This window comes from Barbatula barbatula (assembly GCF_947034865.1).
Source record: "Barbatula barbatula genome assembly, chromosome: 24".
In the NCBI taxonomy this organism is placed as follows: Eukaryota; Metazoa; Chordata; class Actinopteri; order Cypriniformes; family Nemacheilidae; genus Barbatula; species Barbatula barbatula.
In genome coordinates this window covers 2,206,828-2,231,897 of record NC_136787.1, presented here as the reverse complement: position 1 = coordinate 2,231,897, position 25,070 = coordinate 2,206,828, and the positions used below count along the sequence as shown (strand labels likewise).

General features: G+C 37.9%; 1 protein-coding gene across 7 annotated transcripts; it reads left to right on the top strand.

Annotated features, from left to right (window-relative positions):
- The first annotated feature begins 712 nt into the window (after window positions 1–712).
- smad2 (SMAD family member 2) lies at window positions 713–24,615 on the top strand. 7 transcript variants are annotated; one of them, XM_079448251.1, is made up of 12 exons: window positions 713–1,040; window positions 1,273–1,351; window positions 2,284–2,556; window positions 15,634–15,723; window positions 16,440–16,633; window positions 19,727–19,861; window positions 19,957–20,031; window positions 20,226–20,279; window positions 21,593–21,805; window positions 21,997–22,134; window positions 22,240–22,384; window positions 22,545–24,615. In XM_079448251.1, exons 3-12 carry the CDS (start codon window positions 2,318–2,320, stop codon window positions 22,666–22,668), a joined length of 1,407 nt encoding a protein of 468 aa, XP_079304377.1. In that variant the 5' UTR covers window positions 713–1,040; window positions 1,273–1,351; window positions 2,284–2,317; the 3' UTR covers window positions 22,669–24,615. The 7 variants fall into 7 exon arrangements, with proteins under 7 accessions (XP_079304377.1, XP_079304379.1, XP_079304374.1 ...); XM_079448253.1 differs by having other exon boundaries at window positions 2,162–2,556; window positions 19,957–20,019; XM_079448248.1 differs by having other exon boundaries at window positions 2,162–2,556.
- The last annotated feature ends 455 nt before the right edge of the window (window positions 24,616–25,070 follow it).

Sequence of the window (25,070 nt, the reverse complement as noted above, 5' to 3'; positions counted from 1 at the left end):
TTGGTATGGTGACTTAAATTATGTTTAACATATTGGCTCAGTGGTTGGCAGTGACTTGGCACTGTTGTCTGTCTCACTTCCTGTGACCCAAGATGGTGGGATAGGTTCCTACTCCCCCCTGACCTTTTAAAGGACAAGTTTGATTGGAAAAGCATGAATGGAGGGATACATGGACTGAAATAATTTGATACAGATGTTGCAGTGCTCATGGCGCTATCATGGTGCCTGACTTGTTAGCGTGTAAATTGAACCCCATACTTTTTTTGATAAGTATAAAAAGGATTCTTTAATTTATTATAATTGGTAATGAAGTATTAGAACAGTTTAGAACTATTTGGGCACAATCGTGTAAGCTAAACATCTCGGGTTACTAAAGAGCACAATATGTAATAATGATTGGGGAAACACTTGTGCCTTTAAGGGTTAATGTAGTTCTTTATTATGTTATTATGACTGAATCAGCGCATTTAGGTGTTTATTGACAAAATGACCATTTCAGGCCTATTTCTTCTATACTGAACCGCGGATGAATATAATTATCGTCTTCTGTTGTTCTGATAAGAGGCACTCCACTCGCTTACATTTTCCCAACCCTGTTTAGTGTGCGTTTCTAAAGATGTCAATTGACGGACAGCCACATTGACAAACCATTGCCTCCCTAAAGAACCTGAACGCCACTGATTACAAGAGAAGATGTGATTAGCCAATAAGAACTGCGTCTATTGCGTAGAAATTACGTATAAAAAGTTTTGCGACAAGACGGACGTCGCTTCCAGCCAATCAACACGGGGAACACGCGTGACAGGCTTTTCTTTATCCAACAGGAAAGGAGAAGGCGATGCTAATGCTGACAGCGTGTCACGTTGTGCGCTTTAAGGTTAGGTTGCGCTCATCAGAGCTCGTCGTCTGCAGTTGAATTTTCGGCTACAGGAGGAAGGAAAATATTGCTTTAAATCGATTTTTACACTTTTTAAGAATAATCCGTTTACTTGGATTTTTACCTCACCCCTTTTCCACAGAAACGGCTCCTCGCTCAAAGGGTGAGTTGAAGGGTTAAAGAAAAGACGACGCTTGCAACCCCGTTTGAAATGTGTTTATTTTTTCTGTCAAAAAGTAGCACAGCCTGCTAGCGGTTAACACACAAATTACAGACAACAGATACTCTCACTACCTCGAAAACAGCGCAGGTTTTATTCGGATGTACACAGATCAAACGCTTTCAAGGCAGCATATGGTGCAAGTATATACATTATGGGCTTTTTTATATTGTAGGCAAGCCGGGACAGTGAGTCGTTTAGCGGCCCATGCAACCATAACGAGTTCGTGGTCCAGCATCAGATCACTGGAGGAGGTAAACATTGCCTTTATTTATCAACAATCACCTCATTAAACTAAAGATATTGACGCATATAAACGATCTGATGAACACCGAGGTATTTGCGTAAACTACAAATAATGCAGACAATGGTGAACTTGTGTTTTGTAGTTTTTCCCCTTCCTACTTGATCAGTTTGCTTAAAGGATGTCAAAGTGACCGTTTTTGCACTACCTAAACAAGGCAACATGTAAACATTAATTGTGTGTTAGGAAATGGACCTAAAGGCTACAATACACTACAACACTTTTGCTCAGATTTTGCCCAGATTTTCAGTCTGGACTTGTTGCAGAAAGTCTGTGCCAGTGTGCATATTTGATCAGTTAGTTTGTTTCTATCTGAAACTTTCAAAAAGTCTGCAAGTGTATGAGGTCTAGTTTGAAATAAATCTGTGCAGATTTGAAAAGTGCTGTGGCCATAACTCCGTTTCTGTTTTGATACACTGCTGAAATGTGTGCTGTTTAAACTAAGACCCGTGCATACAGTCGAGCAGAAATATCATTTATAATGTTTTGTAAGCCTAATGCTCTCCAAGTGATCGAGAAGATCACCTTTTGTTTATTTATTAAGTCTGTCAATAAAAACAAATTGCCATGAAGGTAAAGATGCCAGCAAATAAAGAATTGACTTTATTTGTTTGCCAATAATAACATAAAAAAGAAAAACAATAGTTCTAAGAGGGGAATTTATTTTCTTATCCCCTTTCAGATTGATCATCTTTATATAATTTCTTTACCTTCTCCACTCAGGTAACACTTTTTTCCCTTTCCTCTCGTGTTTCCCAAGCATCTCTGACCCCTACTCCTTATAATCAGCCCAGAGACCCACTTCTTAAAGGCCTGTTTGGAACGGGGTTAGTTCCTACACTTTCACCAACCCTCCATCTGTCTCTATCTCCACCTGCCCAGTAGGGGGCTGACCACTCATTGGACACCCCAAAACATGTCCTCCATCTTGCCTTTCACCCCGCCTGTGGTAAAGCGTCTTCTGGGCTGGAAGAAGTCAGCCAGTGGGTCGAGTGGAGCAGGAGGGGGAGGAGAACAGAATGGCCAGGAGGAGAAATGGTGCGAGAAGGCTGTCAAAAGTCTGGTGAAGAAGCTGAAGAAAACGGGTCAACTAGACGAGCTGGAGAAAGCCATCACAACACAAAACTGCAACACCAAGTGTGTTACTATCCCCAGGTATGCCAGAACACCTCACTAGTTGGCTTTTCTTGATCAGTGTTGTCTTACATTTTCGCTTTGCAAGTTTGAATGTTTACAGTTAAAAACCTGAAGTTGTAGTTCACCTGAAGATAAAATTGTCATTTACTCATCCTCATGAAATTCCAAACCCATATGCTGTTGTTTTAATAGCATTTTTTTACAACATTATACATATAAATCACATGCAGCATAATTTAGGTAATCCTTCACATATGAAGGTATTCTAGACATACTTTGTGTGAAGGGCATGCTAAAATATTTTCCCTTTGCTGAAGCTCAGAAATATTATTTGCGTCCATATGTGGAAATAGCTTGACATCAATCTCCATCGGTTCCAGGCCCAATGGGATAAATGCATGAGCGGTAATAACATTTAAGAGTTGCTACGAGGGGGGAAAGCTTTTTGTGAATAATGGCAATATTTCCTCACTTTTGTCTGGATGCATGGACATGTGTGTCCATTTTAGAGCTTGACAGAGGTCATCATGGACAGTTGTTGTATAGACAGGAATTGCAAAAGCTGCAGTAGTAAAGAGCTTGCCGTTTGAAATAGTGACGGAACCAAAACCCAGTGTTAAATGGGCCCTGGAGCTAAATTATGAAAGACTAGAGTGTCTATAACATCCTCACTTATCGATTCTGTTTCTATACATGAAACACAACAAAAAAAACATATAATCAAGTACATTTTATCTTTGGTATTTCTCTCATCAACAATTTCCAATTTTAATACATTTGTCTATGATGCTTGTTTGCTTTTCTCTATTTAGCAGAGTGCACGTACATGTGCCTGCTCAGCACTGCAAATCTCCACGCTTGGGTCTCCCAAAATGGAACGTTAATTTAGTGAAACTATAGCACTGGATGGCATCACACGCTGACATATTTGTCATGTTATTGCGTCATATTTGCCTTAAGACTAGTGTTGGCACTTTTTTCTGTTTTAATTCCGTATATTAATACATCTTACTGCCCAATAAAGGCATTCTCGTTTGCATATTGTTTTTCTATTGTCTTGTCAGACGTGAAAGGCGTGTTAACCTACCTTAACATATGGCTGTGTGCAGTGATTTTGGCCGTATTACTTATTTGTCTTACCCACAACCTCCTTCTGGGAAAACCTTGCATTTCTACAGTAGACCTATGTTCATACTCTATATCCAAACAGTCCGTAACTATGGCTGACTTGGAAACACAGTTTTCTACTCATTCCGATGTGTGAGCTGCTCTATGGTGATCTGAGGGATGCTTCTCCCCGCGGCTCTCTCAACAGACTAGATGCTGAAAAAGAGGCAATTCTGCACCGGTCACACCGGGATGTTCTATTTCTTCCAAAACATATACAGAATGGTCTTATATAAAAGAATGGTTTTATATAAAAAAAGATAAATAGCCTTATCCATGTCATTCTGTGTGCTGCTCTGTGAAGGTGAAGGCATGACGTTGAGTTGCGTCTACAGTTGTAAAATATCAGCTCTTTGTTTCTTTAAATGATTTCTCCAGCATGTCTCGACTTGAGTTAAGGTCATTCTGTACAACCTCACCCTTTCACATCAACTCTGTCCTTTCGAACGGTGCCATAACAGGACTGCTGTTTTAGGGAAACGCTGGAAGCAGGGCATAACGGGGTAGATGGCATGCCGGAACCACAACACATCAATAGATTTAAACCAATTCTTTCCAGATACTATGGTTGGGTGTTATAGCTCAAATTAAATCAAGATAGGTTTCTTTCTTTTGTCACTATTCAAGATAGCGGAGGGTGAAAATGGTTTAGGAGTTATATTGTGTTTTCCTGATAAATAAAGCCAGTTCGGAATACTGTAGTAGGCCTTATCTGCTTTTTGTCAAAGCCGCAAACCTCCCACTCTGATATGAAAACAGGGAAGTGCGTGAACAAGACGCTCTACTCTTTAAAAACGGAGGTAACGAAAACGGCAAAACAACTGATTAAAACTAAAGCCGCATTTGAAGCTTGAGAGATGTCTTGCAGGCAGTGAAGTTCAATACAGTGTATGTCATGTCACATGTATGAATACACCTTATTAGACGTATTATGAACAGTGTTATTGTTCCTTTGAAGGGCACTTCACAAATGGAACTCTACTCAAAAAGTCATTCCAGATATAGAGACATTGTTTTTCATTGCTTCATTGGGCAAGTTAATTTTAAATGGCCACATTATGACATACAATCATGCTGCCCTCTTCAGAGATCACATATCAAGGGCTCTGCTTACCCTAAACTAGAGTTCTTCACGGGGCCACTTAGATCCGAAAGCGGGTTCGGGTCTAAAAGATTCACGGGAGCTTCGGACACGGGTCAGGTATATTATTAGTGTCTTCGGGTCTCGGGTAATATAAAGTAAAAAATTGTTTTGCTTAATTGACCCGAGGAAGACCCGAACTATCGTGTACAATAACAGCGCGTCGTGTGTGTGCGTGTAGTTACCAACTCTCCTCCAACCCTCAGCCGATCGGTTGAAAGCCACGCAAATCTTCCGAAAGTCGCGGTGATCTGAAATCACCTTAGAATTGAAATCCCGAAGTTTCCAACGCTGCAGGGGTTTGCACTCGATGTAGTTACCATCGTATTCAGGAAAAACATACTTCCACCAGTAGATATTAAAAGACGTGCACATTTCAAGTACTACGCGGTTTGGAACACATTGTTGAGACAGACTGTTCGCGCGAGTGGTTGCCAGAGCAAAACAAGAGGATCAACGTGTTCATTGCCATATCAATTTCATTAATAAACGTCGGTTTACATTCAGGTCTAGTCGGGTATAAAAAATATAGACGATGGGTCGGACTCGGGTCTAACGTTATCGGGTCTGTCTCGGGTCGGGGCTTTAAAATAAAAACGTTATCGGGTCTGTCTCGGTTTCGGGTAAAAAGTGATTCGGGTCATTTCAGGTCGGGTAAAGATCTTTGGACCCGAGAAGACCTCTACCCTAAACTTCATCATAACAGCTTGTAACCAATCAAAATTAAGGACTGGAAGTGTCTGTTTTATTTATTTTAAAGATTTACATTCCAGTTATTATTTACATCCTAATTTCAATGTCCAAATATTCTATTAACATGCATTGTTCTTTAAAAGAGTGTACTTGCATTTTTGTATTATCATTACTAAATCAGTGGCAAAAAATAGTTATAATATCGACTATCGTAATTTGTTACTTTGTAGTTACTTTTGTAATTTATTATCAAACAAAAAGGTGCCATCACGACGCAATTACTCAATTCCAACCCGGTTATGTTTTTGCATTTCTGTTCTAAATGTTTATTTTCACTTCGTTGTTATAGTTAGACAAAATCATTTAAATACATTTATATAATTCCAATTCTGGACCTGAAAGCATTTCTGAATGTCTGACCTGTCTATCCCTGATTCAAAGGGTGGGAAACTGTTTCTGAAGCTAATCTCCTCTTTAACCTTGGGGAATGGTGGGAATGGCTCAGTTCCAGTTTGGTAATGGCTTTGTCAAAAGCTTTCCTAACAAACTGTCCTCTCCAACCTATCTTGCATACCTGTGGAAAAAAGACACCACTAAACAGTGTTCTTTTTGGTGCATTCACATGAACTTGTTCAATGCATCATGAAAATAACATTTCATGATGCATTGAACAAGTTCATGTGAATGCACCAAAAAGAACACTGTGGACCAAATGGAGAATGCACCAAAAAGAACAATATATATATATATATCCAAAGGTTTTTGAAATGAATTGTCCTTTTCATCCAATTATTGTTATAATATGTAACGTATTTGAAGCCTGCATGTGTACAAGATAAGGATGACACCACCTTGGTCTCATTTTGAGCCAGGAAAAACCCTGAATGAGGGAAATCTTTTTCCATCGTTGAAGGATTTTTTTTGTCCAGTGACTGAAAAATCTGAAGGCCATCAGTCATTTTGAGGGATTGCAATGAGGGAAAGAGTTTACAGAGTTTAACTTCATAAAAGCGATAGCATCATTTAGGATAAACATTCATACATTTTCAGTGCTCACAACCGTGTTTTGCGATGACCTACTATGTCTTTTAGAAACAACAACAACGTACATGTAAATACATTTCAAAAGCATTACTCTTTGTAAAACAATGTTTCTGTTCCGCTTACAATTGCAGAAACATGCGGTTCGAAACAAAATGTTTAATTCTCACCATAGTTGAAGTTGAACAGATGAAGTTTTGATGTGCCACTCGCACAGTTTAATTAGTGATCGCTTGTACTCACCAACTTTGAAAGATAGTTTTGCGTATGCGCCCTCTCTCTCGGTGTTAATTTCACTGTTAACTTGTAGGATAAATCCGTGGATCTGAACTGTGAGGTGGGAGTTCAGTCAAGTGATCTATTTGTACATGTACAATTTATTCAATTCGAGCTGGTATTTGGGTCAATGACGTATAAGGATTTTTGACAGGCCAATTTTTATAAATAAAAATGAATTGCCAATATTCAAACATTAAGAATATGGTGTACATAGTATTTTTTTCATCTGGATAAACTGGCCATGTGATGGTGTGACCGTGATTTATTTTAAAATTACTTGATGTCCTTAACATGCTTAATTTTCTCAGTTCTTAGACTTTAAAGTGTTTAGAAACAAAGTTCTTGAGTTTTTATAAGCAATCATCTTATTTTTGTTAATTAAAGACAAAATTATGGAGCAAAATTATCAAAATCAAATGTAGCGTCAATTCTGGCAGGTCACACGAGTCAAACTTGCATCAGCCGATCACATCAGGTGCAGCTAATCAATGTTAACCAGTTGTCATTCAAAACATGCTAGCCCGCAAATTTAATTTGCCTTTTTTAGCTCCTTATCAGCTGCTTAATCGTGCCACACTCAAATCCCACCTCCGTCCCCATCGTCTCCGTCGGATAATTTTAATTCAATCCTTTTATGCATCACAAACTGTTCTTGTTTACCAGGTGGGGGGACATGTATTGCTGCGCTCCCACTCTGTCCATGTAAGGCTGCATGGCGGAGAGTTTGGCCAGAAAAGTTTCATTCCGCCAACCTTAAATTATTGCTTTTGTTTAAATATTTCACGGCAATGGTCCTGACAGAACTTTTAAAAATCGCATACAACTGATATACATGTCTTAAAAATACCAATAATTTAAGCATACTGTATCGGAGATAGGGTTGGGCAATGTCTACCAAATTGGCATCGGCCGATGGCCATAGTGAAAAGTACCAAATGTATGCGCAAGTAAGTAAACCGGATGTTCCAAATATGGTAAGAGGTGTTACATTACCGTCACACGCTTGCAGTATTCAACCAATCGCTACACACTGGTTAACTGCCCAATCATCTGCGATGCAAAGAGGGGATACAAGCATGCACGGTATGTGGAAAATACAGTGTTTTTTAACCTTAAATTGTTTTAGTTGTAATGCAATGAGTATACACAAAGGATAATATTAGTTTTAGCCATGTCATATGATTCCTTTAAGAATTGTTTTGTGTGTCGTCTTTAAAGAATAAACAGACTTGTATTTATCTCAACCTGACTTCCTGTTCTCAGCCGCATGGGTTCTCGGCACAGGTCTTTGTGTAGAAATGCTGATAGTGTATCTGTAAGATGCCGTCAAAGAGTGAAAGAATGTAAGGAGGCTTTCTCCTCTTTGTGGACAGTGAGCCGACTGCTGCACATTTTATTTATTTTCAACTTTATTGACTTGTAACCTGATATCTTCATGGTCAGTCTGGCCTTTTTTTTACTGTAATTAAGGCCCTGCTTTCAATGAGCTTTATAAATGGCTTTAGAATGGAAGCAAAGAATTTAAATGCTTTTCTTATTAATTGCATCACAAAAACAGACCTGCAGTTTACGCATTACAAAAACATTATACGCACCGAGCGGGCAGGTTAGCGAACGCTAACAAAAACACATTCTTAGATGATCTCAGTAGAATGGTATGATCAATGGAGGAAAACAGATTAGGAATCAGATAAGCCATTTAAACAAAAGAAATACAATTGTATGAGAAAGGATAACATTATTTTTTGTTTTTCCGAAGCTAGAATAGGAAATGTTTTTCCTTAAGCATTTTTGTTATTCTGGTCATGTCGCTTCACACTGTGATAGTTAAAGTGGTTTTAAGAATTAAATCTAATCTAGACCATTTGTCCTATTAACACCAAATTTTGCATGAATCATTTACACACCCTGTTGACAATTTTAAAATTGATAATTTGCATATCATCTAAATGGTTTGACTAATTACAATTACATTTTTTTTCATAAATTTAAGATGATTCATGCAAATTTTGCGCAATCCAGTCAAGTGGGTAAAGAGGAGATTTTTGCCAACAAAAAAATGTCCAACACGTACTTATGTTCTCCACTAGATGGAAATTTTATCAGCTATTAACGGAAAATTTTAATATAAAACTCAAAACACTGTGTCAGTGTATCATGGTTCTAATAAGTTAACCCATTTTTACTTATTGTATATACTGTAAATACACAAAATACACCTTAAAGGAAAATGGTCACCATTGACTTTCCATTGTAGGAATAAAAATGACTATGGTCAAGTCAATAGTGACCATCGTTTGGTGAACTAATCCTTGAAGTGTCTGAAATAAATTACAGTCATTGAAATTGTATACATGAGACCATCTTAATTTGTCACATTAGTGGCTATTGCGGACCAGTTGGAGTGATCTATAATTCAGTTGAAATGGAATAGGTTGTTTGCAACCATGTGGTTTTGATGACGCGTCGAGTGTCATTCACATGCTCTGTCTCTTCTCAAAAACCTTTCTGTCACTAGCAAATATAAAAGATAAATGAATAATTCACTTATCTTTTATATTTGCTAGTGACTGAACAGATTTGTTTAAAATGTTGAAACTTTTCTAAGGAGTCATTTGTGTCGGAGTCGTTCTGATGGCAATGTGTGTTTATATTGGCGAACTCGCAGTGTACAGTATAACACTGTACTCCAATTGTTCCATGCAGGAAAAATCTGTTATTACTCATCATAGATACAGGCTGTTGTCAAAAGAACGAGCCCCTGATTAACCCGATCATTTGAAAAATCTCACATTAAGCGGTTCACCCCCATAGAATTCCTTTATAAGGAATCCGCTTAACAAAATGACAATAAATTACATGATAATTACAACAATAAAAGACAATTTCATCATGAACAAGAACATGAACAACAATTAAAACATTAGACCACAGAATTTCAAAAAAGACATTTCCCTTAGTCAACTTACATTAGAGCATTCAGCTTTGCCACGTTACATTAATTTAGTTAACTAGTGCTATATGGTGTATTAACAAAAACATTTAATCAAAATCACATTCAGACATCTTTGTTTTTTGAATTGATAATCTTCTGCATACTATAAACCCATTGCATTAATATAACAATATTCTTTGTAAAAATATTCAACAACTTAAAGCCTTAACCTGTTGCACAATCCTTCCAAATACACGGTCTAGGGTCAGAGAACTGTGCCCCCTACAGGAAACACATACTCTACACTTATTCTAGGAAATGCCTCGTTCATCAAGGCATACAGCATGGACAAGAAGAATCTTGTTTTTGTTTTGAACGAAACGTGCTCGTCTAATTGTAGATTGTAGGATGCGGACTCACTGCGTATCTCTTCTTCAGTTAAGCCGGGGTCCTTAACTCTGTTGAAACCTGGCACATGAAGAACTGGTATCTGTGGCTGGATGCCCGAATCTAAGGTTGACGTGCCCTCCAAAAACCGTGTAATACAGGGAGTAGCTGACTAAATTATGATTTTGCTGGTCGAATGGTTCATGCATTTTATTCACGCTGAGGTCACTGGGTAGGTATTTTCGGAAGGTGCTCCCCTTCCATAATGGCAAGCCCTACACATAAATGTTTGGATGTGATCCACCACCAGCTGCTTTTTGGCCTCATTTTCAGCCACCTTACGTGCACCACCCCACGTTCCATTTTGGCTGTAGCATTGAGTGCATAATAATTTGCCACTCGAGACACACAATCTCTTTTATATTATATCATATTTATCTGATTGTATGTTTGTTTGTATTCTTATCTATCTACCTATATATTAATTCTCTGCTTCATTCATTGTTTGAGAGGAAACTCCCCCTTTTCACTGCATCTCTATAGCTTAAAATCAAAGCACAGTAGTGGTGCTTCATTTACTTCATGACATAGCCTATATATCAGGCTACAACAAAAAGCCGGTTATGTGCTGTAGTTTTTTTTTGTTATACTATCGTGACATAGCCTAGGCAAAATAATCTCATCAATATGGTGTTGTGTAATGATGCACACGTCTAAACAGCAGGCAGTCCTGTATGAATCTAATTCATAAACCAAAAACAAACTCGCCCAATATGTTGTAAAAGGTGGTCATGAATCTTTGTCGGATAATCTTTAGTCAGCAAGGGGTATTCGTTTTTGACCTCTCTATTCGTCTGCATATCGCAGTTGTCAACCTTGGGATGTTGCCGCTGAACTTTTGACTGCGATCAGCTGTAAAATAGCTTGGTCCTGCTCATTTTACGTTGACTTCGAGTAAAACAATTGAACGTTTTTCAAAAGATCACCTGGGGTCGCCGTCGTCTGAGAACAAACAGCCGGCATTTTTTCCTCCTCTAGAGTGCCCCACCGCTGAAACCACCACAGGTTCATCAATGCCGTCAAAATTATAAGAATTTTGGTGTGTTTGTTGAACACAAAGTAGATCAGGAAAACTGGGTTACCTAGTGTATTCAGAGCAACACAATTGCGGGAATTGGAGGAATCATTGCACGTTGTCTGAAGGAATCATCTGTTGCTGTATTCCAGCAAATCATTGCATCTCACATTCGCATTGCTTTATTGAGTCCAGTGTGAAGGGCCCGTAATAATACTGCGTCAAATAAGAGCCAGCTGAATTCAGGGCTGTATAAATGGTAATATAGATTTGCATTATGCTTGATTACAGTCATGTCACTTCTGCTCTACTCATTATTGAGGGATTAATAAATTGTTGTGATTGTGTGACAGCATGCGTCTTAAGAGCATTGCGAAACCCTGTATCTACTTTTTATAATTAAGATCACATCCCCCTACAGCAGGTCATGTGAGTTCATGTCAACTGGTTTCACTTCTTTTAATTGTTTCTCATATTTTTTTGTTAACATTGCTGGGCATTTAAGTTTTAATATCAATAATGCTTGACTTGAAATAGTTAGATGAAACTAAACGAATAACTAAGAGACTTTTTGCGGTCATTAAATTGCATCCCACTCTGAAAGAAGTTAAAATGTCTATTAATTAATTTTTATGTATAAATACCACATTTCTTTAATCAAAACGTTACCAGTAGAACAATGGCCCGTTCCATTGATCCCAGTTGAACACTGTCAACTAAGAGACCGTTTTTACGACAAAAATCCTCAATGCGTTTTGATTGTTTGATTACATGTCAACAGCGTTTTGGGGAACTGAAAAGTACTTTTTGAAAATGGGTTTCAAAGTGCAGATTTGTGTTAAATGACACGATTGTCGTCTCTGTGTAAACTGTGAAAAAGCAAAACTGAAAACGCTCTGCGCATGCATATCACAAACGATAATTGTGGCCTTTAGGACTTGTGTTTGTGCTATGCAACAAAGCCAGCAAAAAAGATTCTAAACAGGCATGTACTCTGGCACAGGATTTCAAGAGGCGCTTGGGTTAAACCTTGATATGCGTATGTGTGCAGGCACATAGTGTTTCTTTACAAAGTGACATCGCCAACTACTAGCCTGACATGCATAATAGGCAGTTCTATACGTTTTTAACCGATTGATCGGCCGGCCGTCTTTTTTTATCTGCATCGGCTGATTTTGACACAAATTAGGCAGGTGCATCTGTGAGCAGCTAAGCGTTGTGGAACATGCGACACTTGCGGCAAACCGATAACCACCAGCACAACAATGTGATGTCGCCTTCTGCCTGCTAACTTTTTAACTACCTGATAACTTCACAAGAAAACGGTAAGACTTAAATTCTTTTGACCCTTCGTTCTTATTGTAGCCTTGTACATTTCATTGATTTAATATGATGCTACTTGTAGAATGCGAGTAACTTTTTGGAACTCTCTTGTTAGCGAGCATTCAACCACAGTTTAGGCTACATGTATGCACGGTTACCAAATCCTGGTAAAGAGGCCAGCAGCTAAATTATTACAGTTGTCCGCATTGTATAGCTAATTTTTCTATATAAACATGCGCTTAACAGACTAATTTGGATGTTCGCATGCACATGAGCGGTAACATTACATATTCCGTTCATGTCGCAATTGGAACGCGCACTGAGCAGCTGAACAGCAGATGACTATAAAGCATGTGTAGCAATTGCAAGTTCGCATTACGTTATATTAAATTCACTCACGATCAAACATCTCAAAAGCGAACCCGTTCCCCTCATACCTGCTCAATATAAGCGTCATGCATCCAGATTCCTTCACTTCATCATGAGTGCCACCTCTATAAACAGCATCATTTTCTGGGACTTGCTAACCTATATAACACTAGTTTGGCATTTTTCTACAATATTCACTCGCCGTATGACAGTGTAAAAGGGCATTTTAAGTCAATCAGCTGCAGCAATTCCTCTCTCAATCAGTATAAAATGTGGTTAAAAAATACCGTAATATACCGGAAACAGGTTTAAATCTCGAAACTACCGTTATATAAATTGATGATCATACTGCCCAGCACTACTTTCCTGTCAGGCTTTCTACTGTCCTGTTAAACTGAAAAAGCCTAAAAACTAAATATAACTGAAAAAGCCGTTATGAGCAGCAGGCTGTGTAATTTGAGTGTTTTTTGACTTTATTATTCACAGATTAGGACAATTTGATTTATAGCATTGTCTGCCAACAAACGTAAACCAAAAGCATGCTTAAGAACAGTTTGAAAAAGTGCCTAAAGTTTGGAGCAATGTATTATTATGAATTTAACTATGAACTATAAATTCGAGTAGTATCTCGTACCCTGCAATAAACACTTGCACTGATTTGAAGAGACGTCTTACAGAATATTGCTTAAATTAAACATTTATTTATCACTTCTGAACTTTTGAAATGAACTTTTGGTTTCTACTTTTGCTGTAAGATTTCAGTGTTCATAAGACTTCATGAAATGTTCAATTCCTGAAAAAGGACACGCTATACTTTGAGCGAGCATCACTCAATATCTCGGGTGACAGCATTACATCAGGGTCAGCGTCATTAACTTTTGCTTGCAGGTTTACAGGATGAGGGTTAGTGATACACACAGTGATCAGATAACCCAATTTAAAGTTAATGTTTTCCCCATGGGTTCTTTTATGCACTCCTTTTGTTTCCTTAAAAGTTTTAATGCTGATTAGTTTGTTTGATAAATGCTTTCAGTGTTGTTAACGCCACTCAACGTTTTACAAGGGTCACAAGTACCTAAATTAGTCAATCTACCCTTTACTCTGTAACTTGGTCATTACACGTGCAGTACACATAACCGTGCCACTCTTTTACTCAGTCGAGCAAAACAAGCAGATTACATATTTAAACCGCAAATTTTAATTTTGTTAGCTTTTGAGCACTACTCTCTGGTTAAGAGTGCCAGATTTCGTGTCATTCTGTGGTTTTTACCCTGAAAATAAAATAAACGTGTATGATAAGGTTAGGATTAGAATTGCTTGCTTGAACGCACTAGATTAGTAACTAACTATACATATTTACATGTAACGTGTATAATAAGTGAACTGAAAAATGGTGTTACCAAAAAACCTCTTCACTTGCCTGCCCACAGCGTAAATTTATATTTGAAAACCTAAATAATTCATGCAACAAATAAAGTATAAAGTTCAAAGTATTTGTAAAAGGGTTTTTAAGTGCTCTTGTGATAAGATATCACACATCTGATAAGAGTTTGGCATGTCTTATTTTGACTCTTTATCTTTTGAGTCCAGCCTGTTTCAGGCCAGTACACCACAGGGGACCAAACTTCATGTAGCATTCAAAGTCTGTGCAAGTCCCGTCACTTCACCATGTCGGTCTTTCATCCGATGTGTGTCGGATTGATGGCATTCACTTTCTTGATGTGGTTAAAGGGGTCATATGGTGTGAATACGTGTTTTTCTGTGTCTTTAGTGTGTTATAAGTTGCCCATGCATGTATTAGATACGTAAAATTGCAAAAATGTAAGTGTCGCAACAAAAGATGCATTCTATCGTAAAGCAAATGCTCACCCAGACATGCTTGAAACGCCTCGTGTAACCACACCCCTACAGATCTACGTCAGTTCGTGGGCACAAGCAATCCACACAAGTGAGGTGGGCGTACCTGTCAGTCGAATTGCTTTGGAACCTGATGTTCCAAATATGGTTTTACATTTCCGTCTCTCGCTTGCAGTATTCGAACAATCACTATGCACTGGTTAACTGGCCAATCATAGCACACCACGCTTTTCAGAGCGATGAGCTTTGTAAAAAATCTACGTGTTTCAGAGAGGCGGGGCAAAGGTATGTGGAAAATACAGCGGTTTTTAACCTTAAGTCATGTATACACATTGCATAACATCTAATACAAACAATAATAATAGTTTTAGCTGTGTCATAGGGCCCCTTTAACAACCATAGGTTGTAGGTTCTTGTCCTGGGCTGCATGATGTAATGTTAATATCTAATGTGAACTCCAAGCAAAATCCAATCATCTTGAAACGCCTTTTTATATATCTTAAGCTGCCCTGTTTGTTCCATTTTATAATGTGCATGTTGGAGTTATGCACTGTAACTATGAATACATTTGTCAGTTTCTCCTCGGTTTTCTCATCTCACTGTTGTATGTGAATTCTCCATCAGAGTGGCTTCTTTTATTCAAGGTGGACCGTGTTGTTTGCCAACCCGAGGTGACCTGCACGGAACATCTCCAATAAAAGAAACTGTGCCCTTCGAGTTTCCCCATTGTACTTCATCTTGGTATTTTTGAATGAATCATGCCCCATGTTTATCATTTTTTTTGTTTCTTTGTGTTCTTTTTTGTTTTATTTTACTTTCTGTGCACAGCAATTGCTCTGAAATTTGGGGACTGAGTACACCAAATACGATAGAACAGTGGGATACCTCAGGCCTTTACAGCTACCCTGACCAAACCAGGTGACTATCTTCTGACATTGTGCCGCACTCACCCCATGGGCCACAGGTGGGGATGAAAGAGCACAAGGGGCTCTCTGGTTGTTAAACTTGGATTAGATTAAAGTGTTCCTTAAGCACATTTACATTATTGTAGAAGTGTAATTCGCAATGTTAATTTTTGAAGAAGAAAACTCACTCTAGAAAAGCAAACTTATGAATAATGAAAATGTGGTTCTCAGCTGGTTTTGCTTAGTTTTGTATATTGTACTTAAATGTCAAGTAGAGACCCAGTGCAATAGTGAAATAGTTTTTATGCAAATGTAAACTTAACTTTTAACTTTTCCATACTGTGTATTTTGTCTAGCTTCTGCCAAGTGCCAAAATAGTCTGATAGAGCTTGAATGGAAAGCCTTGGCTGATAACAAAAGATGGAAAGTGTGTTTTACCCAATTTTTAAAGTCTTTTTAACCAAACATTGCAGGCTTATATTGTTAGTTTGTATCAATTGTTTATTATTGTTTTGTCAATCACCTGTTGAGAACCACTGCTTTAAAACAATATGAATATTTGATTGTAGCAAATTTTTTATTTTTTAAGCATAATGGAAGAATAATGTTTCTCTTGTCTGATCTCGCTTTCTTTGCTCTTCCCTCCATCCATGCATGTTTTCCTCTTGTCATTTGGCACGTCTTCCTCTCCATTTCTCTCGATTCTCTCTCTGGGGACGCTTGGGTCAGATCTCTGGATGGGCGTCTGCAGGTGTCTCACCGTAAAGGTCTGCCTCATGTCATTTACTGCCGTCTGTGGCGATGGCCCGACCTGCACAGCCACCACGAGCTTCGTGCCATTGAAACCTGCGAATATGCCTTCAACCTCAAGAAGGATGAAGTCTGCGTTAATCCCTACCACTACCAACGGGTGGAGACTCCAGGTATGATTTTTTTTGTTTGGTTGTTTTATGAATGTTGGCTGTATTATCCAATTAAAGGTTAGGTTAGATTACCCAAAAGTCTTCAAAAACAAAAAAATTATCCGACTTTGGGCAAGTACAAACAGTGTGGTTTTCCCTTATGTCACCCAAGGGATCTTTTTCTCTGAGCATAACCTAGTAAGCCATGTGTCATTTTTAAGCAAAACATCTATCTGCAGTATGCTGGAAAAAAATGTTGTCAAGTATCACTATTTTTAATATTAGTACAAGAAGATTTGCTGTTTTCAGGTACGATAGTGTTTTGCACACCAGGAGAAAGTAAAGCCTTGGACACACTACCTTACACATTTATATTTAGGCATTTGGCAGACGCTTTTATCCAAAGCGACTTGCATAGCATTATCCTATACATGTTACATAGGTATCTGCAATTCCCTGGGATCCAACCCACAACCTTGCGTTGTTAACGCAATGCTCTTACCACTGAGCTACAGGAAAGCTACATGACACTACATGACTTTTGCTCAGATTCCCCCCCTATTTTCAGTTATGACAAGTCTACCGTTGTTGTAGAAAGTCTCCACCAATCTATCTTTACAGAAAATCATGTAGTGTGTGATACATTTTTAGATTCAGACTATGATTCCATCCCTTTGGAGGATCTCAAAACATGATTGATTTTTTTCAGGCATAAAGTGTTGGAGCCATTTTATGGTATTGTCATTTTTGTTTGTAACACTAGAGGGCATATGAGTATATTTAAGCCAAGTGCTGATGAATTACAGGTGGCGCAATCTTGGGTCTAATAAACTTTTTGACCGTGTCGTGCGTGCAGCGTAATGTGCTGGACTGTGCTCTTGCCCGTTAACAGTATGTTTGAAATGGAATTTATGTTCATTAAATAGAAGAAATCGAAGTAAAGTTTGAAACCTTGATTTGATATAATTTGTTTCATGCAATGCCAAAGGAGAATAAATGGATGGGCATATCCGACTGGTATGGACAATCATTATATTTATTCAAGGCAAAGCACGCGTCAAAAACAGACGTCTAGTACCATCTGCGTCCCTACATAAAGCATTTACCCTCTTAAGACCAGATAAATTACTACTTGAATTGGCAAGCAGATTTTTTCTTTTAAAGCCAATTTATGCAAAATAATCTCTAAATATTGCTCAAATTTTGCGAGTTTCTTTAATTTTGCATTAAATTCTGTCATCGCCAAATCATTTGATCCACAATTTCAGGGAAGCATATTTGGTGCTCTAATAAATGCATTTCTGGTATTCAAAAGTAATCTTGATTGAATTTATAACCCTTATGTCTGTGAAAGCACCAAAGCTCTTCACATGTCCTGAGAATATTTAGACACATGGCTTTCCGGGACCGTGCCGGATCTCCTGCTTGCGGCGCTACATTAAAAAAAAGCTTATTGATACTGATTCCGTAACCTTTCTAGATTTAATAGGAATTTATATTGTTTTCCTTTCACAGTTTGTAGTGCAAAATTTGCCAGGAGGAGTTGAAAATGGATAATAAATCTGCCTCCACTCATTTTTATTTAAAAAAAACGAGCTTGATAAGGAGATGACTTTTGCTTTTTTGAGGGCTCATTTATGCATCACTGCTTTGACCAACCGTGATCTCATTACTATGTGTTGTGGAGGTGACCTGTGCCATATCATCACCGTTAATACCTTTGAAACGAATTATTAAATCACTAATGGAGCACAAAATAGTTCATGCAAAAAATATTTGTCCTATTTGTTTCTTTTTAAAAAGTAAGATTTTTATTATGATGAATTTGGAATGTATGCGACGTTTTTATATACCACCATTGTATAAAACTGGTTTTGTGGGTTATATTTATGCCTCCACTTCTTTTCAAGTCATTCTGTCATTTGTACACATGGCATAGCATCACGTGGCACGTTACTACTTTGTAGGTAGATAATGTTTCAAGGTAGATAATGTTCTAATAATGTTCTTTTTTTGTTTGAAAAATAAACCTGCTTATGTGTCTTCTCTCGCAACCACGCCAAAAAAGTTCAGGCTCAGGATTTTTTTTGCTTTAACCCTTGGACACACAAATGCCTGAACTGCTTAAAGGAATAGTTCACTTTCAAAATGAAAATACTCTCATCATTTACTCACCCAGTTGTCATTTTAAACCTGTGTGGTTTTCTTTATGTAAAACACAAAAGAATATATTTTGAAAAATGTTGCTGGCCAAAAAAACGTTGGTCCCCATTGACTTCTAATGTATGGACACATAACCAATGCAAGTAAATGTGGACCAACGGTTTTCCGTTATCAAAATATTTCTAAATATCTTCTTTTGTGTTCTGCGGAAGAAAGTCATACAGGTTTGAAATGACAAGATTGAGTGTAAATAATGACTTAATTTAATACAGATTAAGACTGTTTTGGTACTTGGAGTTTGGTTCTCGGTTATTTTTGTTATATTTTGTTTCAGAATTTACCAGATATTAAAAACAATGCTGTGTGCCAGGTTATACATGCTTAATGTATGCTTGCACATTTGATTGAGGTCTTGGTAGTTTTACCAAGCCTAAAACTCACATAGTCTGTGTTTAGAGCAGTCAAAATTATGCCAGGAATTCCTCTTTTACACGCACAAGTTTAGATGTAATAAACACTCCTTGATTTCCAGGGTTACGTCTTGTTAACGCTTCCTGTTTTTGCCTTTGGTCCTTGTTGCGTTCATATTTCATTCGAACCGCGCAAGAGTTTGCCATCTGAACAAGCTTTGTGGTTTCGAACAGAGTTCACATTTACTCAAATAAACCACACGAACGGTGCAATCGCAGACCAAACATAACATGCTATACTTGAACACACTCTTAGCTGTTTTGCATATAGAAATGTATCACTTTTCCTTTAATATTTTTTTTACATGCGTGAATTTAGGAGATCATGCTAGAAGCTTGACAATGTTTAAATTGGTCCCAATGCAGAACTGCATAGCCACACAATGGCTAATCTCCATTTCAAGCCATTGCAACGTATGTTCTCTTTGTGCTTCGAGTACTAGCACTGACCTGTTGATTCTAAACTCGCTCTCTGCTGTAGTCCTTCCTCCAGTCCTTGTGCCAAGACACACGGAGATCCTGACGGAGTTGCCACCTCTTGATGACTACACCAACTCCATACCTGAAAACACCAACTTCCCGACAGGCATCGAGCCCCCTAACAACTACATACCAGGTCGAGATATTTCACATAATGAGCTTTTCATGCTATTGTTCTATTGTGATTTTTGTTGTGTAGTTTAAAAGTTGTATGATGTCAAATCTGTTCAGAAACTCCCCCGCCCGGATACATCAGTGAGGATGGGGAAGCCAGTGACCAGCAGATGAATCAAAGTATGGACACAGGTACATTTCTACAGTGAAGTCACGTGTGTTTGGGGTGTTTGTATTTTGCTTTATATTTTGAGTTCAATTTACCTATCCTCAATTATAATATTCTGTAATAAAATGCTAAACTGAATGATAGGGAAACCTTCACAGATGCTGGGACCGTATTGCACTAAGAACAGTCTTGTTTACTTATTTACTTATCTTGTCAGGTTCTCCTGCAGAACTGTCTCCTAGTACACTGTCACCGGTTAATCATGGCATGGGTAAGCACTGTGTAACTTCTTTGACGTGTTGGTGTGAGTTTTAGAAACCTTGTCAATTTGGTGTCGAAACATTTGGCTATGAGCTTGATTTAAATGGGTCATTTTTAGCCTTGCTTCATTATTCACTTATTTGCATACAGAAGTTTGTCAAAAGGCAAAAATAATCTTGACTATTTAGCTATATTTTCTAATCCTAAATAGGGATGCGCCGATAAGGATATAATGTACGTTTTTCTTAACCAAAAGCAAATAAATCCAGTAATTGCAGTTTTTATTTTAAATAGTTGACTCCAGAAAAAAGAAAATATCTTTTGGGATTATATATACATAAATTATATAGATGTTCCAGGGCACCATAGAAATCAGTGGTCTCAAAGTTAATAACATGACGCTTGTAAAAGGCTTTTTATTGAATGCTGTCAATTAAACAGAGAACATACAACCAAATGAAATAAAACCCAACAACGGTTCACAAGGTAGATGCCAAGTGTTCCAAAATCATTGTGGAATGATCACAGAATTCATTTATATTAATGGCGAATCTGAGATTTGAGAAGCGCCTGATGTTCGTTCTTGGATGGAATTTCTGACATGGCTTATGCGAGACCATGATGACCACAATAATGATGTGTGATTCTCTTATAAGAAATCCAATGTAAATAAATAAAGAATTACTTTGAGTAATTACTTTGTGGACAGCAAATGTTAATGGTTGTTACGCTGTCATGAATGTATGAATTTTGTGCTATTTTGCTGCATTAAAGTGCATTGCTCTGCTGAATCTGCGCATTGTCACTTTCGTAGGTCCTACAAATAGTTATTTACTGGAAGAAAACATTAGAAATACTCTCACACATCCGACACAGCACTTTATCCCCTAACACAAACTCTTAAACAGTGCGCATGGACTGTTACATATGAACGTGTGATGTCATGCGGAAGGCGCAAGTCAAGACGCTGGTGAGCAGCATGTGATTAAAATGGTTCGGCTGCAGAAAATTACTAATAATTTATTTGCTTTAATATATCTGCCTCATTTTCTTACCGGACTAATAACGATAACGATACCATGAACTATCAGCATGTGTCGGTCTATATCAATTTGCCCGATGATATATCGCAAATCCCTAGTCATAAGCACACAGTTCATAAAGGTCAATTTAAAATGTGATTTTACAAAAGATCTTGTATTTCATCCTCTTTAATGTTACAAAATCTTAAGGAAATTGTTGTAACCCTATTATTCAACATACATGTGTTCCATAAACCTCCATTCATTTTGTTTAATTACACTTTTTGTCTTTTTGTTTCAGACCTACAGCCTGTGACTTATTCAGAGCCTGCGTTCTGGTGCTCCATAGCTTACTATGAGCTGAACCAGCGTGTCGGGGAAACATTCCACGCCTCTCAGCCTTCCCTTACCGTGGACGGCTTCACAGACCCCTCCAACTCAGAACGCTTCTGCCTTGGGCTGCTGTCCAACGTCAACCGCAATGCAACCGTGGAGATGACTCGCAGACACATAGGTACACGTCCCATAGTCTCGCAAACCTGTCTGACTGACACCGTTGTAACTGCATTCAATGTTTCATAAATTTGAGCGTAATCTTGCTTGATAACACTGATTTCAACATTTGCTTAGTCTGGTCAGGGTGTTGTCAAAAAACAAATCCAGTGCAGCGTTGGATAGGGTATTTATGCAGTGTTTGTGTCTCAGGACGAGGGGTCCGGCTGTATTACATTGGGGGGGAAGTGTTTGCCGAATGTCTCAGCGACAGTGCCATTTTCGTTCAAAGCCCTAACTGTAATCAGAGGTATGGCTGGCACCCTGCGACAGTCTGTAAAATCCCCCCAGGTAAGATAAAAAGCCATTTTTCGGTGCGCCTTTTACCCATGATTCCCGCTTTACTAATTTGTTCAATCATGTTTTAATGATAATGATGCAAGCCTCCTTTCCTAGGCTGTAACCTGAAGATCTTTAATAACCAGGAGTTTGCTGCACTACTGGCACAGTCTGTGAACCAGGGCTTTGAGGCTGTATATCAATTGACCAGGATGTGCACTATTCGCATGAGTTTTGTCAAAGGCTGGGGAGCTGAATACAGGTATTTATTTCCCCCACAAATGTCCTGTCTTATCATCTAATTCATCATTATTCAAAACCTGTACAAATAGCAGACTTGAAGGTGCCGTTACATGATGTTATGGTACACTACACTTGCTCCGTCTCCGTTAAACATGCATTGATTCTAACCTGTTTGGCAGACGGCAGACAGTGACGAGCACACCCTGCTGGATCGAACTGCACCTGAACGGTCCATTGCAGTGGCTGGATAAGGTTCTGACCCAGATGGGGTCACCCTCTGTACGCTGTTCCAGTATGTCCTAATCGCCATGATGAATCTCTTTCCCTTGCCCCCATCAAAACGACTGACTCTACAATCACATCAACCAACAACTCGAAGAACAACAGACTTTCTGTAATCCCCCTTTCTCTTTCATAGTACTTGTGACCCTTTATCTATCTCTAAATCACCCCGAACCCCGATGATCTTGCTCTTCAGACCTGAACATGGCACTTGCTGTCACATCAGCTTTATGCACCTTTAATTCTCTCTTTTCTTTCATAAACCCTCAATATTAAATGTATTAGTAGTAGAATTTGAAATTTATATTGTTTATTTTTAATGGTTTTGAAAAGGAGGGAAGGCGTGTATGTTGTGTGAAAGTTCTAGAAGGCGGTAAATAACTTCACACATATGTAGCAGTAAAGCTCTTCTCCCCCTGATGAAGTGAATACTCGTAATGCTCCGCTTGAAATCTGTCTGTTTAAGAAAGTCACTTTGTCTGGCAAAAAGTTGCATCCTTTGTTTTACGTCAAATAATTGACAGTTTAGCACATTATGACTTAATCGTGGTTTTTGACTTAAAAATCTGAAAGTAATGCCAAATGAAACCTTGTTTTACTGTTCAATTGCCCCAAACCACTACTTAAGAATGTTGCATTGATTTGAGGTATGCTGCTGTTAGACATGCTTCTTGTTTTCCAAATATGAAGGGATAGGAATATTTAGCAAGTGACACCAAGCCGAAAAACAAAGTTCAATTTAAACCCTCCTCTTGTGCGGTTATACCATCCTTTCCTATTAACTTTTTATTCACCTGGTTAAATATTCACTAGTTTGCTGCAGTTTAGGAGTCGGGTTTCTTGCAACAGAATAGTTTCTTTTAAGGACGAACAAAGACTTTTAAAGGTTATTAAAACAGTCCAAATCTTTCAAAAAATAAAAGACAAAAAAGTGAATCCAAGTATTTAAGCTGTACGTGTTAATAAACTAGGTTATCCTTCAAGATTTTGTTCCCTTTTATCTTTCTTTTAGCAACTTTTTTGTATTTTCATGTATTTTTATATATAAATATATTTAAGATCTTTAAAGCTCTCTTCCTTTTTATTAGAATTCAATATTTTTTTAGATCATGCCCTCTTTTTAAAGGAACATGACTTCATAATAAAATGTCCTGTCAAGATGGTTATTTAGCATGACGTTTTTATAAGCGTACCTTTCTTTTCCGTTCAAGCCGCTGTCCCGGTTAACCTGATTGTAAAAACACCAATTGTCCTAAAATGCGTTTTCTTTTTAGGTGCTTCTCCCACATTTACTTGCCAAAAACCTGTTTAAAACAATTCGTTGCTGCACTGGAGCAAATGGTTATCTTAAGGGGAAATTCAGCCTGCTGTTGAATGCTACAAAATCATTGAAATGTTCTGTTTGTTTGCAACTGGGGAAAAGACTTTGGATCAGGTTGCTGCTTTTTTTTAAACGAGGATAACTGTGCAACTTTAGTGTGCGTGATCGTTGTACAACTTTTACTAATGACTGAAATAGCTGTCTGTTATTTACTTGTTGTGGCAGTGACAAAGGCGTATCAAATATCCATTCCCCTCTTCCCACCAGTTATCATATTTTCCTTCACCGATCTTTCTACTCTAGCGATTGTACTTTGAAGTGCATCTGGTAAAATCTTATGAAGATGTTGTGGCCCATTTTTAAACACCACGCAGTGGCCATACAACACTGGGAACGCTCTGCTTGACATCTTTGACTGGGTGTGGAATGAAAACCAAATAGAACTGAAAGTGGACCAGAAGTATATGCATATAAATGTGTATATATAATTTACCTTTCTTTTTTGTTGCAAAGCGTTTTAACAGTTGGTGAGCTTGTTTTACCATTAGAAAGATGTGTTTGTAGGATGTGAACTTCAGGAGATAAGCTTTCAGGCGTGTTGCATATGCAGACTTCATAAATACACTAATAAAAAGTTTTAATTCTCATGATAATGACACTTGTCTTTTTTCACAATGACTGACTTTTTTGTAGAATTACATTAGTAAAAGGTTTATATTAAAGTGGCACTTATCTGTGATGCCTTACTATGCAAATATATATTTATTTGTTACTTGGTTTGTCTACCGACAATGTGAATATACAATACACTGTTAAGAATTTCTGTAGAAATTACAGTATTACTGGCAGTAGTTTTCCAGTAACTTACTGTAGATTTAAATTTATGTAATTTACTTGCAAAAGTTTGTTTAAAGATAAATGATCAATAAACACTAACAGGTCTTTGTCCTGACAGAAAACAACAATAAAATAACAGCCTCATGCAGGGAACCAGAAGTCCACAAGCCATTTTTTTCACATTTTGGTTCCCAGAATTGCTTTGCATGAGGCTTTTTATTTATAGTTGTTTTCTATGAAGATAAAGTCTAACAAAAATGTTTAC